Genomic DNA, 17,708 nt, shown 5'->3' on the forward strand with positions numbered 1-17,708 from the left:
GACTGAACTAAAACTCTACATATGACAGCACAGATGAACTTCACAATGCTACATGGAAAAGTAAAGTCATAAAAGGATGGCATAATTCCACTTGCAAAAATATAAAAGCCCATGAATGTTAACTGTTTTATAATACACATAGTAACTCTACAATGAAAATCAAGATAACAACACAAAATTCAAAATAGTGATTCTCATAGGATGGAGGCAAAGTGGGACGATACCAACAAAAAGGATATATACAGTGGGGGCAGGGAGGTTCAGCTGTATAATGTCCTTTGTCTCTTAAGCTAGGTGGTGGATAGTGGACTGATAGATAAAATAAAGCATTGGAATACAGAGAGATACAGACAGATGAGCAGACAAAGTATAAGAATAAAGTATCTCAAGGAAAACAATTTTAAGAAAAAATAACCCTTAAAAAGTTAGAGAGACTTCAGTAGGTTTACAGTAAAAAGTAAAGAATGAATGGAAGAAGAACTAAGTTGGAAGACTCACACTTACCAATTCTAAAACTTACTGCAAAGCTACACTACTCAAAACATGTGGTACTTGTGTGAGGACAGAAACATAGAACACTGGAATAGAACTAAGAGTTCAGAAATAAACCCATACATCTATGGTCAACTGATTTTTGACAGAGGTGCCAAGAGCTTTCAATGGTAAAGGAATAGTTTCTTCAACAAATGGTACTGGAACAACTGGATGCCTGCATGCAAAAGAATAAATTTGGACCTCTACCTCATATCATGTACAAAAATTAACACAAAATGGATCAATGACCTAAATAGAAGAGCCCAAACCACAAAACTCTTATATAAAAACACAGGGGTAAATCTAGTTGACCTTAAGTTTGACCATAGATTCTTAGATATGACAGCAAAAGCAGGTGCAAGAGAAGAAGAACAGACAAATTAGACTTCATTAAAATCTAAAAATTTTGTGCTTCAAAGGACATACATTATCAACATATAAAAAGAAAACCTACAGATTTGGAGAAAATATTTACAAATCATACATCTGATAAAGGTCTAATATCCAGAATATATAAAGACCTCTTACAACTCAGCAACAAAAAAACAATCCAATTTTTAAAATGAGCAAAGGAACACGTGGGTGGCTCAGTCAGTTAAGCGTCCAACTTCAGCTCAGGTCATGATCTCACCGTTCTTGAGTTCGAGCTCCACATAGGGCTTCTGTGCTGACAGCTCAGAGCCTGGAGCCTGTTTGGGATTCTGTGTCTCCCTCTCTGTCTGCCCCTCCCCTGCTCGTTCTGTCTCTCTCTGTTTCTCAAAAATAAATAAGCATTAAAAAAACTCTTTAAAATGAGCAAAGAAATTGAATAGACATGTTTTTAAAGAAGATATACAAACAGTATATGAAAATATGTTTAACATTATAAGCCATTAGGGAAATAAAAATCAAACCACAGAGAGGGACTACTTCATACCTACTATGATGGCTGTAAAACAAAACAAAACAAAACAAAACAATACCAGGCAAACAGAAAATAATAAGCAATGGCAAGGAAGTGGAGAAATAGAAGTCTCATATATTGCTGGTGGGAAGGTAAAATGGTTTAGCCCTTGTGGGAGATAATTTGGTACTTCCTCAAAAGTAAACACAGAGTGGGGCGCCTGGGTGGCGCAGTCGGTTAAGCGTCCGACTTCAGCCAGGTCACGATCTCGCGGTCCGGGAGTTCGAGCCCCGCGTCGGGCTCTGGGCTGATGGCTCAGAGCCTGGAGCCTGTTTCCAATTCTGTGTCTCCCTCTCTCTCTGCCCCTCCCCCGTTCATGCTCTGTCTCTCTCTGTCCCCAAAATAAATAAACGTTGAAAAAAAAAAAAAATTTAAAAAAAAAAAAAAAAAGTAAACACAGAGTTACTATATGATGCAGCAATTCCACTCCTAAGTTATGCACCCAAATAAACTGAAAACAATGACTCAAATACATGTACATGCATGCTCACAGCAGCATTATACACAATAGCCAAAATATGGAAATAGCCCAAATGTCTGTATAAAGACTGTTTACTGTCAGCAATACATAAATGGCCAAAAAGACTCCCCCACGATGTCTATACAACCATTAACAATGATGATGTAGGTGAATATTTGGTAACGTGAAAAGACACTCATGTCAAATTTGTTGTGAAAAAGCATAATACAAAAAAATAATCAAAGGATGATTATATTTTTCTAAAATATATACAAGTTTTTCATACGGATATGGCTAATTATATATATATGCATGTTTTAAAAGGTTTACCTAGGTAACAACGGAATTGCTTTTATTTTCTTTTTTATACTTTATTTTTAAAATTTTTCCAATGATTACAGATTTTTTTATGTCAGAAAAAAAAATCTCACCATCTTACCCATTTTGAAAAGAGAAAAAGGACAAAGGCTAAGTAAATATTTGAAAAGACATCTCTACTCTGACAGCTTGAAAATGTGTCACTAGGAGGAACTACAAGGCCACACATACACATGGGGCTGACACATATTTGTTTGCTTTTCTGAAAGGGCACTAACAGGGCCAAGACTGACTTAAGGGAAGGGAGGAAAGTTAGACGGCTAAAGGAAAGGAAGGAAGAAGAGAAAGATTGGGGAGTGACATGGGAAGGAAAGAAAGAAATCAGAGTCTGCAGATCTTAGTCTCAACTCAGTGTTTTACCTAAAAATGCACTATGTTTAATTTTAATTAATAAAGTCAATAGATTAGGGGTGCCTGGGTAGCTCAGTCAGTTGAGCGTCCGACTTCAGCTCAGATCATGATCTCATGGTTCGTGGGTTCGAGCCCCACATCGGGCTCTGTGCTGACAGCTCGGAGCCTGGAACCTGCTTCGGATTTTGTGTCTCCCTCTCTCTCTGCCCCTCCCCTGTTCAACTCTCTCTCTCTCAAAAATAAACAAACATTAAAAATTTTTTAAAAAATAATAAAGTCGAGGGGCGCCTGGGTGGCGCAGTCGGTTAAGCGTCCAACTTCACCCAGGTCATGATCTCGCGGTCCGGGAGTTCGAGCCCCGCGTCGGGCTCTGGGCTGATGATGGCTCAGAGCCTGGAGCCTGTTTCCGATTCTGTGTCTCCCTCTCTCTCTCTGCCCCTCCGCCATTCATGCTCTGTCTCTCTCTGTCCCAAAAATAAATAAACGTTGAAAAAAAAATTTTTAAAAATAAATAAATAAATAAATAATAAAGTCGATAGATTAAATACACAGGTAGACCCAATATATCCACAGTTTTCTGGCACCACGTAGATATGTCCATGCAATTATCCTTTTACCTGGGGTGCCTTCACAATCCAACCTACAGTTTGGTCTCACTGTGGAGGTATGAGCCCTCTATTACTCACTCTGATTGCAATTTAAATCCCTGGACAAGGATACATACACAAAATCACTAAAAGAGCACTATGAAAAGTAAATAGACAAATTTTGATTGAAAGTCAAAACCTGGAGAAACGACCTCCATAGGAGGAATTTCATGTTTGTTTGCTTCTCCCATGTTTTTGCCCTGAAGGTGGGCCCCAGCTGCAGAGCCGCACAGCATCAATGGCAGCTAAGACTCCAAGAGAAATCTCTCCTTCTATATTCAGGGAAATGGCTCTGTGAGTTGGGAGTGGAGAAGAGCCCAGAGGAGATGCCCTAATTCTACCTGCATAAGCATCAGCCTAACCCATGACTACACATGCACACCACAGACTCAAGCTAGCATAGCAAAAGCTGAGAAAACTGAACTGAGATGTGAACCATTCACACGAGTTTCTGACTAACCCCTCAAGTACGTATGTGCGGGAAGTACAGAGATCAGCATCACTAAGACTTATACTGAGATCTGAATGACTGCCCATAGGAAAGAAGTCAGAACCAAGGTCTAAACTTCACCAAGTGACCATCTACTAAAATATCAACAGTTAACACAAATTTAAAATAGGACAGAGTGCACACAACTTACCGTTCACAACTTGCAACACACAAAGTTATTTGACAAAGAACCAAGAAAATATGATGAATTCTAAACAGAATTCATTCTTGATGCGACCCAGATGTTGGAACTATCAGACAGATATTTTAAAGCAATTACTGTAACTATGTTCCATGAGGTAAAGAAAAACACAATTGATAGGAATGAAAATATAGGAATTCTCAGAAGAGAAATAGGAACCAATAAATAAATTCAAAACACACATACAAAATTTAAAACTAAAAAAAAATCTGAAATAAAAAAATAAAATAAATGAAACAAAAAATAAAAAAATATATTTGATGATCAAGGCAGTTCTGTGAAGGTGATACAGGAACATGAACATGGAACAGAAATTAGTATGAAAAACAGCAAAAGATAGACAAAAGTGAGCAGAGTATTGGGATCTTCTGATATAAAATCGAAAGATCTAACATGGGTATAATTTGAGCTCTAGAAGGGGAGGAGGAAGAGACTGAGATAGAAAAAATTATCTGAAGAAATAATGACCAGAAAATTCTCAAAATATGTGAAAAACATAAATTCATGGACTCAAGCTCAGTGAATCTCAAAACAGAATCCAAGAAAACCACACCTCGATGCATCAAAATCACACTGATGAAAACCAAAGGTAAAGAAAACAATCTTGAAAGTAGCTAAAGAAAGACAACATATTACTTTTGGGTCAATAATGACTGAAATGATTCTGTGGTTCTCTACAGAAACTATAGAGGCAGAAGACAATGGAACAACATCTTTAAATTGTTAAGAAAAAAGATGAATTCAGAATTCTATTCTCAGTAAAAATATTCTTCATGATAAGGGGTAAATAAAGATATAAAGAAATAAAGAATAAAGAAATAAAGTGCTCAGATAAAGGAGCACTAAGAAATTCATCACCAACAGACATGGTAAGGGAAGTTTTCCATACCAAAGGGAAAAAATACCAGAGGGAAACAAGCATCTTCAGGAATAAAAGAAGAGCAAGAGAATTGTAAGAGCTAGGTAAATAGAAAACTATGGTCTCTTAAGTTCTTTAAAATGCATATGACTTTTTAAAGCAAAAAAGTTTAACACTGAGTGGTGAGGTTTTCAATGTATATAGACACAACACATGTAACTATAACATAAAAGTAACTGAGAACAGGGGTAAGGCTAGAATGCTTATTTTAATATAAATAAAACAGACTTCAAGAAAAAGAGAAGTACCAGAGATAAAGATGATATTTCATAATGATAAAAGGGGCAACTCATGAAGAAGACATAAGAGTTATAAAAGCATATATATCTAATAATATAGCTTTAAAAAAACATAAAGAAAAATTAATAGGATAAAAGAGCAGATAGAGAAGCCCATAATCATAGTAGAAAATTTTAATAATCTTTTCTGGGAAACTGATAGGATACTAAGACCAAAAAAAAAAAAAAATCAGTAAACATAAAAGAGCTGAACACTATTCAATTACATTGATCTATTTAACATTTATAGAACATTCCGCGCCTAGGTTTTTTCTCAAGGGAAATGGAAACATACAAGCACACAAAGGATTTTATATAAATATCTACAGCAGCTTTATTTCTAATAGCCAAAACTGGGAACAAACTAAATGTCCATCAAAAAGTGCATGGATAATCTAATTGGGTATGTCTATACAATGAAACAATACTTAAAACAATAAGGAATGAATGACATATACAACACTGATCAATATACACAACACGGATTAATTTCAAAATCATTATGCTGAGGGAGAGAAGCAAAACATAAAGAATATACTGTATGATTCCACTTATATAAACCTCTAGAAAATCCAAACTCATCCATAATGACAGAGGTAGATCGGTGGTTGCCTAGTGACAGGGTGGCAGGAGGGATAGATTACCAAAAGGGCACAAGGCAACTTTGGCTGGTGATGAAAATGTTTATTATCTTGACAGTGGTGATAGTTTCATGGGTATACACATATGTCAAAAATAGATCAAACTGTACAGTTTCAATATTCATAGTTCATCATCTTTCAATTATACACCAATAAAACTGGGGAAAATATTCAATCTAAAAGTAGAATTTTCAAAGCATGGTCTGAATGTGGGTCATTCATAAGAATTATCTAGGCTATTTATTTAAAATGCACATCTCAGGGGTGACTGGGTGGCTCAGTCAGTTGAGAGTCCGACTTCAGCTCAGGTCATGATCTCACGGTTCATGAGTTTGAGCCCCGCATCAGGCTCTGTGCTGATAGCTCAGAGCCTGGATCCTGCTTCAGATTCTGTGTCTCCTTCTCTCCCTGCCCTCCCTTGCTTGTGCTGTCTCGCTGTCTCTCTCTCTCTCTCTCTCTCTCTCTCAAAAATAAACATTAAAAAAATTTTTTAAATGCACATCTCAGTCCTCATCCCAGACCTACGTACCCTGATATGAACGTTTTACATAGGCTCTCCAGGTGATTACCAGGCTCTCCAGGCAGTTACCAGGCACACACTTAACCACTGGTTAAACCCAGGACCAATTCAAATACCACCTCCTCTCTGATGCTTCCACTAATCTAACTGATGAACATAGTCCCCTCTTCACACCTCCCCAAACTCCATGTCATGAGTGGCACTTAGGTTACCATGCTCTAATTATATAATCTCATCTTCCCTACTACATGGTAAATTTTACAGGGAGAGGTCACATCTTATGGTGTCTGTGTCCTCCTCTTTGGCTAGCACAGTGCCTTACACACAAAAGATGCTAAGTAGATTAATGGTAGGTCTGCCTGTATATAATACTATGCCCAGTACAGGCACATATCTTGGTTGTTGTCTCTAGAAGTTCCCCAGCTGAGATTAATAACACTGAATGTCACAAGTGTGTGTAGAGGCTGCAGAGACTGGCTACTAAAGACAGTAACAGACTGGAAATAGATATTTATTCACATAGGAAAAGAAGCACTGGGTATCCTACCTGGCCATCCAAGCAAAGTTCATAAAGTACACAACTCCTTGCAAACAGAAACCTAACTTATTCTGGGACATACATTTCAAATACCCATACTTCCAGCATTCCATCCTGAATGTAATCAGGACAAGGTCTTGGCACAATCTTCTTCAATCTCTTCTTCCTCCCCATTCTGCCCACGATACCTCTGTTACAAATACTTATCACATGGTATTGTAATCATTTGTATGTCTGTGTATGCTATGCTATTCCCAAAGGCAAGAACAATACTTCACTTTTCTACAGCCTTAAACGGAATTCAAGAGAAATTGACAAATGAACAAGAACAAAGAATCATTGTTAACAATGGAAACTGGGTGCCTGGTGGCTCAGTCGGTTAAGCATCCAACTCTTGTTATCAGTTCAGATGATCTCACTGTTCATGAGTTCCAGCCCTACATTGGGCTCTGAGCCTGCTTGGGATTCTCTCTCTCCCTCTCTCACCCTCTCCCATTCATGCGCACCCTCTCTCTATCAAAAATAAACTTAAAAAAAAAAAAAACGGAAACTGTTCATGTATATATTTACAAGGTTTTCCCAAAAGATCACACTTTTAAATTTTAACAAAGAGGTAAAGAAAGAGATTTCATCTTTTAAATGTTATATTCCACCATAGAGCTTTTTCCATTACAATCTTCTAAATTTCAAGGGGCTCAAATAAATGGTAAATTCCTTTCTGGTACAATCACAGCCTATAGTCACCCTGGTGATGATTTTAGATGTTTGTGCTCCATATATTACTTGAAAAGACATTAGCAACCTGAGTCAGCCCAATGGGAAGTGAGGGTGTGGTATTCGGGGACATGACTCAGTACTGTCCTCAAAACATCTCCTCAAGGAAAAACCAATAAAATCATCATAACAACTGTCATCACCCACATCATGAATAGTAAATCTAAGAAATCTGAAAGCAATGGCAAAAACATTATAAATTAAAGAAGAAATAAAGTAAAATTCTATAAGCTAGTGGAAGAGCCTTATCTTACTCCAGGGGAAAAAAATCCACATATATGCCATAGTCAACTTAAATGTGTAATAGCGTTTTCACAAACTGTTCATATTAACAATCTAATTCCCTGCTTTTAATTAAATGCACTCTGTCATAGGAGACAACATACATGATGGCCTAGCCCTTCTTTAGGGGTAACAAATAACTACCAGCCAAAGAGAGCTCTGTTCGCTGTTGTTTGTTTCATTTGGTTTCTGTTCTTCATTCTAGGTGAGACAGAATAATTTATTTGCAATGGATTTCTAGCCACTTCATAATCATGCAATTTACTATCTGGATAGTGTGGCATTGTACCTTCCTCAGGCTCTGTCAATGGGATCATATCAGCATCTACATGAGAGCCTTGTTATCAAGGCTAAATGAAAGAAAGCCTCAGAAGCATTGGTGAGATGAGGTGAGATCCTGGCCCACAGGAAGGGCTTAAGTGTGGCTGCTAATTTCACCATCTAGTTCCGGCTTCTTTGGTGTCCAGTTACTTTAGCACTTACCTGTGCCGCTATGAGACCCTTAAAGAAGGAGATCTACAGCCACATGTTAGTGTTTCTTGGAAGTTCTATTTTAAAAGGCAGGGAAGTAGAAGGGAGAGAAGGAAATGTAGGAGAGAAGATGGAAGGAACGGCAAAATGGAACTAAAGGGCTGAGCATGCACAGTCAGCCTTTCTCTAGACCACGGAGCTCAGCAGACAGAAAATTAGCTGTTCTTACAAATAAAGCCTGCGGTTGATGATTGCCAGGCACACAGTTTAAAGATTTTAACTACAGATGTCAAAACACATCCCAGTCTGAGAACACAGAGCAGAACTTTGTCACAATAACTTAAAGTTCAAATAGCACAGCCTACACAAAATTTCTTTTACAAAATCATCTCTTCTTTCTTTTCAGTAGTCTCCCTCGCAAGATATTTCATTTAAAATTTATCTGCACAATTTTCCACCAACTAAAACCACATCTTACCACAACTGTGAACCTCTCAAATATATTTGCATCTCATATGTTCTGTTTTTTTTTTTCTTTTCTTTTCTTTCACTTTGCCACTTCCCTCAAGAACACTTGACATGGCTGATCTAATTGTGGAACAGCAGTCCCATTAATGTGCAATAATGACTTGGAAACCTGTTTCAGATAACTGTATTTGGCCAATTACTGTGTGAATAAACCTCATAAAAACCCATCAAGGACACTGGAAAAGATACAAGGAAGCACTATTCCCAGCAACAACTGACATGTTAAGCTGACCATCCCCTGACTGGCTTTCTCAGTCCTGGCCCTTGATAACACATGTTTCTGGGATGAAGCCTGGGATTCCTTCAAATCTTCTAAGAAAAAAAACAAAAACATCCCAGAAGTATTTGAAGTTAGCTCCTACTCAAGAAGAGATTAAATCTTACATATCTGCTTCCAATTTTTTGTGTTTTCTACTAAGATGGATATATACGTATCAGGCTGATTTTCCGGTGTCTCTTACTATTGGTTAATTGTCTTTTTCCCTCTAAAATCACTCAGACTAGAATCATGGATACTGAAGTGACTAAGATCAAAGAGGTAATCTAATTCCAATTAATGAGAAATCATTTCTGTGATGTACAAGACAGCCTCTGTTCAAATATTTCCTTTTAAAGGGGGCTCTGTTGATAAATGGCTCTAACCATTTGAAAAACAATCTAAAAACAAAATCAGCAATTAATTTTAGTCAGCATGCCAGACCCAGTGCTAATAAGCACGTTACATACATCACCTTGATGAATGCTCATAATGAAACTTTGAGCAAGGTATCATTGTGCCCATTTTAAGTATGAGAAAACTAAGACTCACAGGGGTTTAAGCAACTTGCCTGAAAACACACAGCTGTCAACTGACAGAAAACCTAAGACAGACAGACACCCAGGCCCAAGCCTCACAACTTTTATACACAGCCCTTAACATGTGACCTCTTTGTCCTTCTCTAGGTCAGCTCTTCAAATATTGAAAACTATCCAGGAAGCATTTGGCACTGTTCTGGGCTTTCCCCCAAGCCTTCCTTGGCAGAAAGGAGAGGAATCTGTGAGCTGAGTCCAGGCCCCTGCAGACAAAGGTTACCTGGGAGTAAGAAGGGAAGGCTAGGCCTCCAGTCTCCCAAGCCGGATTACCACAAATCTTGCACTTGACTACCACCTCATCTCTTCTGTCTCACACCATCCTTATTCTCTAACCCCATGACCTTACCCGTGGTCTCTCTACATTTCTTAGCCACCAAGAGGGCCTGCTCTTCTCCATTCTGCTGCCCGAGGCCCTGTGACCAAACCTGAACCAGAGCCACTGCCCTCCAAGGCCACAGAGTAAATGCCCTACTATGGGAAGGGGAGAGGGGCAGAGTGCAATCTTCATCAGTTCCCCTCCACTTAACTGCTTACACAGAGTTCCTGCTCAAATGCCCAATCCCACCGACTTCTCATGGAGGATTTATACTCTGAAAAAATATTTTTTAATTACGTTCATATAGTGATTTAAAAAAAAACAGCTCTGAAATTAAGTTTAGAAATAATCATTTTTATTAAGCAATGGTCCTGCAGAGAAGAGCTGTATCCACAGATATAACTTACTTATAAATGAAATAAGAACAAAAAAGTATTATATATTGGCCTTGTTCTTAAACAGTTTGGAAGGCAAACTGGACTCATGTGGTATGCATCAAATGCTTAGAGGCAACTGCAAAGCAACATATCAACAAATGCGAAATTATGAAGTACAAATCCAATACTTAAGTGCTAACAAGGAAGATCTCCAGAAACAAAAAGTCTGTGCAAAATATGAGAAATGAAGTTCTTCCAGAGTTAAGTATGGAGAGTTTAGGGACAAGTACGGGGGCAAGAGGAGGAGACAGAGATTGTGAGGCTACCCCTACAGGGGCATATAAATGCATACGAAAATAAGTATGCAAATGAAGTGAAAGGAGAGAGAGTCTTTTTCAAGAGAGCCTACAAAAAAATGTTGGATTCTTTTCTACCTGAATTTACTAGTTGCTGTTCCATCACCCCACAGCCAAGAACTTCTAGCCATTCTCCGTGGAAGTTGATCTCCATCTCGAAGGAAGGATGAGTAAAAGGGAAGTAGCAGTCTACCCACCTAATGTCCAGTCCTGCAAAGATGGCAAATAAAAACAGATAGTGTTAAAAGGCAGTCTATCCTTCCTTATGATCAAGCCTGCCCTTCAGCTAATGACAACAATTACTACATTCTGAGTAAAATAAATAGGAAACAAACTCATTTGCAGCATGTTAGGGGGAGGCAATAAATCTTAAAACTTGTGAAAAACTGGGCATGTCTTTTCCAATATGAAGAACACTTTGTGCAGTTCCAGGACCCTCTAAAACCAAATCAATCACTTGTCAAATCCCTGCAAACACCTGGCAGAGGGAAAAAAATTAGGTCAAGATCAGGGGAAAGCAGGTAATTCGTCTGGTTCTATAAGTGAAAATGATATCTTCTCAGAGGTAAAGAAAAAAACGTTTTACTATATATCCTGAAAACTTATTTATCAACAGTATGACCAATTTTGGATAAACTAATCAACTTTTATTTCCATAAGTATATACATTAATTTTTTTAATTAAGTTTATAAGAACTAATAAAAAGTTAAATAAGATCTCTCAGCTAAATTTAAGCAAAACATCTAGAAAGTCAAAACATTTATTCCTACAGAGGAGTACAAATATTCATACATCTAAACAAACAAGTACAGGCTAAATGCCAGAATAAATTTTTCAATAAGCAATCATGAACATGGCACTCATAAACAATGACATTATTAATTAACAAAAGAAAAGACTAAAGAATTAAAAACAAACCCTGCAAAGAGCAGAAGTCACTATACCAGAAAAACCAGATGAGAAGGTCATCTGGTAGCTAAATGGCCACCATGAGGAAAACAGAAAAGTGGGCATCGTGCAAATCATCTATGGTCTCCTGCCTAGGCTCCCTTCCCTTCGTGTAGTGATCTTTCTCTTCTCTAAGCAACGTTTCTGATTCCATTTCTCCACAGTAACATGACCTCCTATGAACTGAAAACACTGTCTTTTCTCACTCAAGACTATCTGTATTTTAAACCTTGTGGAAATCAGAATGTGAAATGAATAAAAGTAATAACAAAAACTGCTTCCATTTATTGAGGACTTACTATGCCTCTGTCATCCCACTTCACATGTAGGGAAAACAAACTATCGGAAAGGTCAAGTGTCTGCCCAAAGGCATACAGCTAACAGATCACTAGGCCAAATTTAGGCCTTCCCAACTCCAAAACTCCCGCTCTTGACAATTAAAATATAATTCCCTGCCCATCAATAAAAGATATTTCAATAATCAAAAAGCAGATGGGAACAGAATTATGAAACATGGGGACCTTCCCTATGCCCCAGACAACAAAGGGCAAAGTAGGCTTTTCTTTTATGTTTTGTTTTAGTTGCCTTTATTTTCCTATCTACCTGATGTCTACGGCAAGTGACAAATGATTTCTGTTACACCAGTAACACAATATTCCTCGCTCTTGCTATACACATAGTATAATAGACAAATGTTACACTGCACATTTATATAGTGCACAATTTGACATATGTTGACAATGTCTACATCTATGAAACTGTCACCATGATCAATATAATGAACATGTGCATCACCCCCAAAAGTTTCCTAGTGCCCTTTTGTAATCCTACCCCTCTGCCTGTTGCCCCTCACCTCTTGTCTTCACCCCACATGTCCCCAGGCAACTGAAGATCTCCTTTCTGTCCCTACAAAATAGTTTGCCTTTCCTAGAATTTTATAACAACGGAATCATATATCATGTACTTTTTTTTTTCATATGGCTTCTTGCACTCAGAAGAATGATTTTAAGATTCACCCATGTTGCACCTATATCAACAGTTCCTTCCTTCTTATCACTGAGTAGATTTCACCAACAGTTTTTCTAACCAGGAAAAAAAGCTGATCCTGTTGCAGGCCACTGGAGAAGTGTCCTCAGGTCCCCTGAGTAGTTCAGACTTCTCTGGATGGAAGCTCCTACATGCAGAGCAGGTGTTTATTCGCCACTATGTTCTCAGAAGAAGGTATCGGTATACCTGTGTGTTTGTCCAGCTTTGGGACCCACGATCCCTACCACACTTTTACTGAAAAGCTGCAGACGCAGTCCCACTGGCAAACAGAGACGTGTGAAGCACTGGGATATATAACCGAGTGCAGACAGACGAACAGAGAAACAATTTTTATCATTCTTTTTTTGTAACTCCTGACAGATAAGCACAAATCACCTAGTGAAAACAACTTAGAAAAACAAATTTTGTTTACATGGCTTGAATCGAATTTTACCAAAAGCAAGATGAGAACTCAGGGTTAACATGATTCAACCATTACACAGTTAAACATCACCTGGAGCAAAGTTAGGTGAGGTCTACACAAATTAATTTTTCTTGTGTGTCCTTACTTTATTCCTTTGGACAAGTTAAATGCATAGAATTTAGTTTATATAGCTTTATAGCTCACACCTATAAAACCTTACATTCCCCACCCCCCAGTCAGAGAGAAAGAACATATAAGACATTACTGAGCCCTGAAAACAATCACAAATGTTGATTCAAGTAATTCTACTATCAATTTTTATGAAGCCCAGACTAAATCCCTACTGCATAATGTCTATGGGAAGCTCAGCCTGCATAGACAGGACTCTACACACACCCTCTGAGCTGTTGGTATGAGTGGTGTCAACAGAGCACAAAGACTGAACTGAAAAGTGATGTAAGGATCTCACCCCTTGTCTAGGAACCCGCTGTTACTGAAGGGCTTTGGCCACTTCTAGAAGTAAAAAAAATTACAACCATGGATTGAAATTTTTTTAGTGTTGAATAAATTCTTAAGATAAAATGTCCACATGTTGGTTGTATCAACCCTTGCTCTTTTTTTGTTGATGACTTCAGCCACCCTGGCTCTGAGTTTCTTCTTGCTCAGTCATCCTACAGGTGTCCGTCAGGAGCAACCACAGTAATCGCTCCACTCTGAAAACCACACCCGGCAAAGCAGAAAAGGCAGGGAAGCTGGCCAAAGTTCTTCAGAATACATGAAGATGATTAATATTAATCATTTGTGGAGCAGAATCCATTGATAACAGTATCACAGAAACTAAGACAGAAAACATAGATTGGCAAAAGTTATGTCCAATGGACCTAGAGCATTTTTAATCCTTTTCAACTCCTCAGATCCTGTTAAAAGTTTCCTTTCTGAATCTATATGATCATGCAAAGAATGCCAAATCCATAAACCATTTACCCCCTTTGTTCCATTACTTTAAAGACCTCAGTTTAAATTCTACTTCTTTCACATCAACAGGCAAAAGCCAAAATCTATGAAACCCCAGTTTTGAGAAACCTGCATCTCTGCTTCAAACAAAAATGGTCCTTATTTGAAAGTAAATTCTATTATTTACTGTGTAATTTTTGCCAAAACACCATATTCTTTTATATATATATATATATATATATATATATATATATATATATATATATATATATTAAACGTTTATTTCTAAAGGGGGAGCAGAGAGAGAGGGAGACAGAAGATCCAAAGCAGGCTCTGCGCTGGCAGCACAAAGCCCAATGTGGGGCTCAAATTTCACAAACTGTGAGATCATAACCCGAGCCAAAGTCGGAAGCTTAACTGACTGAGTCACCCAGATGCTCCCTTTTATATATTCTAACAATTTAAATTCCAATTATATTGACACATTAACAGTACTTTTTTGTTTTTCAACCACTCATAGTGGAATTATTTAAAAATACACCTTCTTCTTGTTTTCTCCCCATAACCTCAAAATTATAGTAAGGTTGGGGTGCCTACATGGCTCAGTCGGTCAAGCATCCAACTTGTGGTTTTGGCTCAGGTCATGATCTCGCAATTCATGAGTTTGAGCCCCACATCAGACTCTGCACTAGGGATTCTCTCCCTTTCCCTCTCTTTCTCTCTGCCTGTCCCACACACTATCCTTCTCAAAATAAATAAACATTAAAAAAAAAAAAGAAAAAATTATAGTCAGGATTATAATATTGGGTTGAAAAAGCATCTGGAAATACAGCTTATATTAAAAGATGTGGTACTGAATAACTGGCTAAAAACTTACAGAGTATGGCTTATTTCACATGCCCAAGTATCAGGAGTCAGAAAAACAATCCACGAAAACCTACATATTTTGTGTTACATATTAATGGAGAAAAACGTTTTGTAAACATGTCCAAATCATATGGATTAATTATGCATTAGACCAATCTCTTCTTGGGATGACAGAAGAAATTATGCACACATGTATTATATATCTAATGGAAAATAATTGCAAATATTTTTCTTACCTTTTGTTTTGTTTTGTTTTTGTTTTTGTTTTTGTTTTTGTTTTTTTTTGCTTAGTTGGTTGGTTGCTTGGTTTGGACCACAATTCACTAAACCATATTTATAAATGAAGCTCAGAGCTTTTTAAAAATTGCCTTAGAACTCTGTGAGACTGGAGCAACTGTCAAAAATTACATACCATACTTTTGAGCTGAGAGTCAAATAAAAGAAAGAATACCTTAGAATAAACAAAATATGATTTGAGTCTCAGATTTCTACCTATTTCTGTGAAACAGTGGGCAGGTTAATTAATCTCTCTGAGCCCCAGATGCCTCTTCTCCCCACTGTGTGTAACGACATCTATTTCAAGAGTGGTCATGAGTAAAGAACTTATATGTAGGAGCCCAGGTTTTCTCAAAGACAGAGAGATCCCTTTTGGAGATCTGGGCCCTCACTCTGCCTTTTCTCCTAAATGAGGATGCCGGCTTTGTTCAAGAATGAAGACAGCCCAAAGTCTAAAAGCATCCCCTCAAATGGGACCACAGAAATGATTAGTGAAAATTCCTTCGGCATAGTGACGTGAGCCCAAATGCATGTAGCTAGAAATCTAATTCTCCCAACTCTGGTGAGATATGACCTGCCCCTACCTGCCACGGGGAACCAGGGACATGGAAAGGCAGCACTGCATGTCATCTGCTCTGTGTACCAGCTTCGCAACTGCTGGACCCTTGGAAAACCGATCAGGGATACAATGAAGGGGGCCAGTGTGAGGGTCTCCTCCCACCAAGCCCTGTCTCCTATGCCTGTCTCCTATGCAGTGTTGCAGTGCCTAACCACGGTGACATGTTGTAAATATTAAATAGGTGTCATTCCACCTCACCCCCCAACCCACCTTCACCACAGATCTCCTACAACATGTTTAATTGCCCTGACTTATTGGCTCACTGAGGGATTCTTCCTCTGTTTCTCATCCATACCCTGTATATTTAAAGATGAGACTTTGCTATCAGAACCACCTCCCAGAGGTGTGAGAATCTAGATTTTAAAAGGTTGATGGCCCAAACTAGAGCATGTACCAGTGATTTTATATATCCTACCATGGCTACCCTCCACTGAAGCAGATAATTGTTTAAATTGACTATACAAATATGCAATTAATAACTGCTACTGGGCATTAATTTTTCAACAGGTTTTCCCTCGGCTGGTAGCAGGGAAACAGAATGCAGTGCTCTCATACCAGGGTGGCTATTCATACTTTCTGCACAGGATATAGCAGGCATCAGGAAGGAAAGTGAGGTAGGCAGAAAAAGGGTGAAAGGCTAAAAATAAATTCTTAGAAAAACTATGATCATCTTAGATGATTACCATCTAACTAGGGAAATTATCCGGACGCCATGTCAAAGGTACCTGACAATTCCATCTTTTTCTGTTTCCATTTAATTGAACTAAAGACCCACAGCTCTTTAAACTGAATACACAGCAAGTGGCATACAGGCATTTTTCCAGGTTTCTCAATATTGCTCTATTCTAATAGCTTTCTTTAAAAAGTCATTTTAATAGGTAATATGTTCACAGGGTTCAAAATCAATATACTGTACGAGGATATATTTTACTATGTAACAAAGCATCAGTGACATCACAAGGAACAAAAGTTTTGTAATTATCTGAGGTGACTGATGTTAGCTATTGTGGTAATCACTTCACAATATATACACACATCAAGTCATTATGTTGTATACCTTATACTAATACAACACTGTATATCAATTATATGTCAATAAACCTGGGGAAAAATATGTCATCAGTTAAAGTCTCACTGCATCCTTGTCCCTGTCCTATCCCCTCCTCCTGAATCCTTATGGGTGAACTACTAGGGTTTCCTTTTCATCACCAGATGTAAGCAAATATGGACATGTACCTCTATTTTCCTTCCTTTTTTATATAAAAGACAGCATTCTTGCACATTATTCTACACCATGCTTTTATCACTTAATGATATGTTCTGGAGGCACCAACCTCCTCATTCCTTTCCCTGCTCCTTCACAGTGTTCCAGCAAGTAGCTATGCTACATTTATGTAAGAAGACCCCTATACTTGAACTATATCCATTATTCTGCTATGAACAATAGTGCTACACCAACCTACTCTGTTGGACAAAGAGTAAATGGTTTTATAGTTTTAATATTGCCCTCTACAAGAGTTGTAACAATTTTGCACTCCCATCAGCTCAATACTTTTCAAGGGCACCAAGGCCACACAACTAATTAGTACAAGAGTCAAACTGGAACTCCTGTCCACGCTGAACATTCAGGGTATCTGCTGGGTGTACTGAGACAAGACCACCCAGGTTGACCCCCCTGAGCAGCTCTCATGTAGCCAGTGCAGAAGCTGGACACCATGGACAAGATTCCCAGGTTC

The 17,708-nt window shown here is 38.1% G+C and overlaps 1 protein-coding gene across 40 annotated transcripts in view; it reads right to left on the reverse strand.

Annotated features, from left to right (window-relative positions):
* Positions 1–17,708, reverse strand: part of FARS2 (phenylalanyl-tRNA synthetase 2, mitochondrial) — a 618,373-nt gene that overhangs the window by 403,805 nt on the left and 196,860 nt on the right. For 38 of the 40 annotated variants that reach the window (XM_019830295.3, XM_019830299.3, XM_019830296.3 and 35 more), the window contains one exon: positions 10,936–11,067. The exons of the other annotated variants lie outside the window; for them this stretch is intronic. In XM_019830295.3, coding sequence (XP_019685854.1) covers positions 10,936–11,067 — 132 coding nt within the window. The remainder of the gene's footprint in view (positions 1–10,935; positions 11,068–17,708) is intronic. 40 annotated transcript variants of the gene reach the window in all.

This window comes from Felis catus, chromosome B2 (genome assembly GCF_018350175.1).
Source record: "Felis catus isolate Fca126 chromosome B2, F.catus_Fca126_mat1.0, whole genome shotgun sequence".
NCBI classification, from domain to species: domain Eukaryota; kingdom Metazoa; phylum Chordata; class Mammalia; order Carnivora; family Felidae; genus Felis; species Felis catus.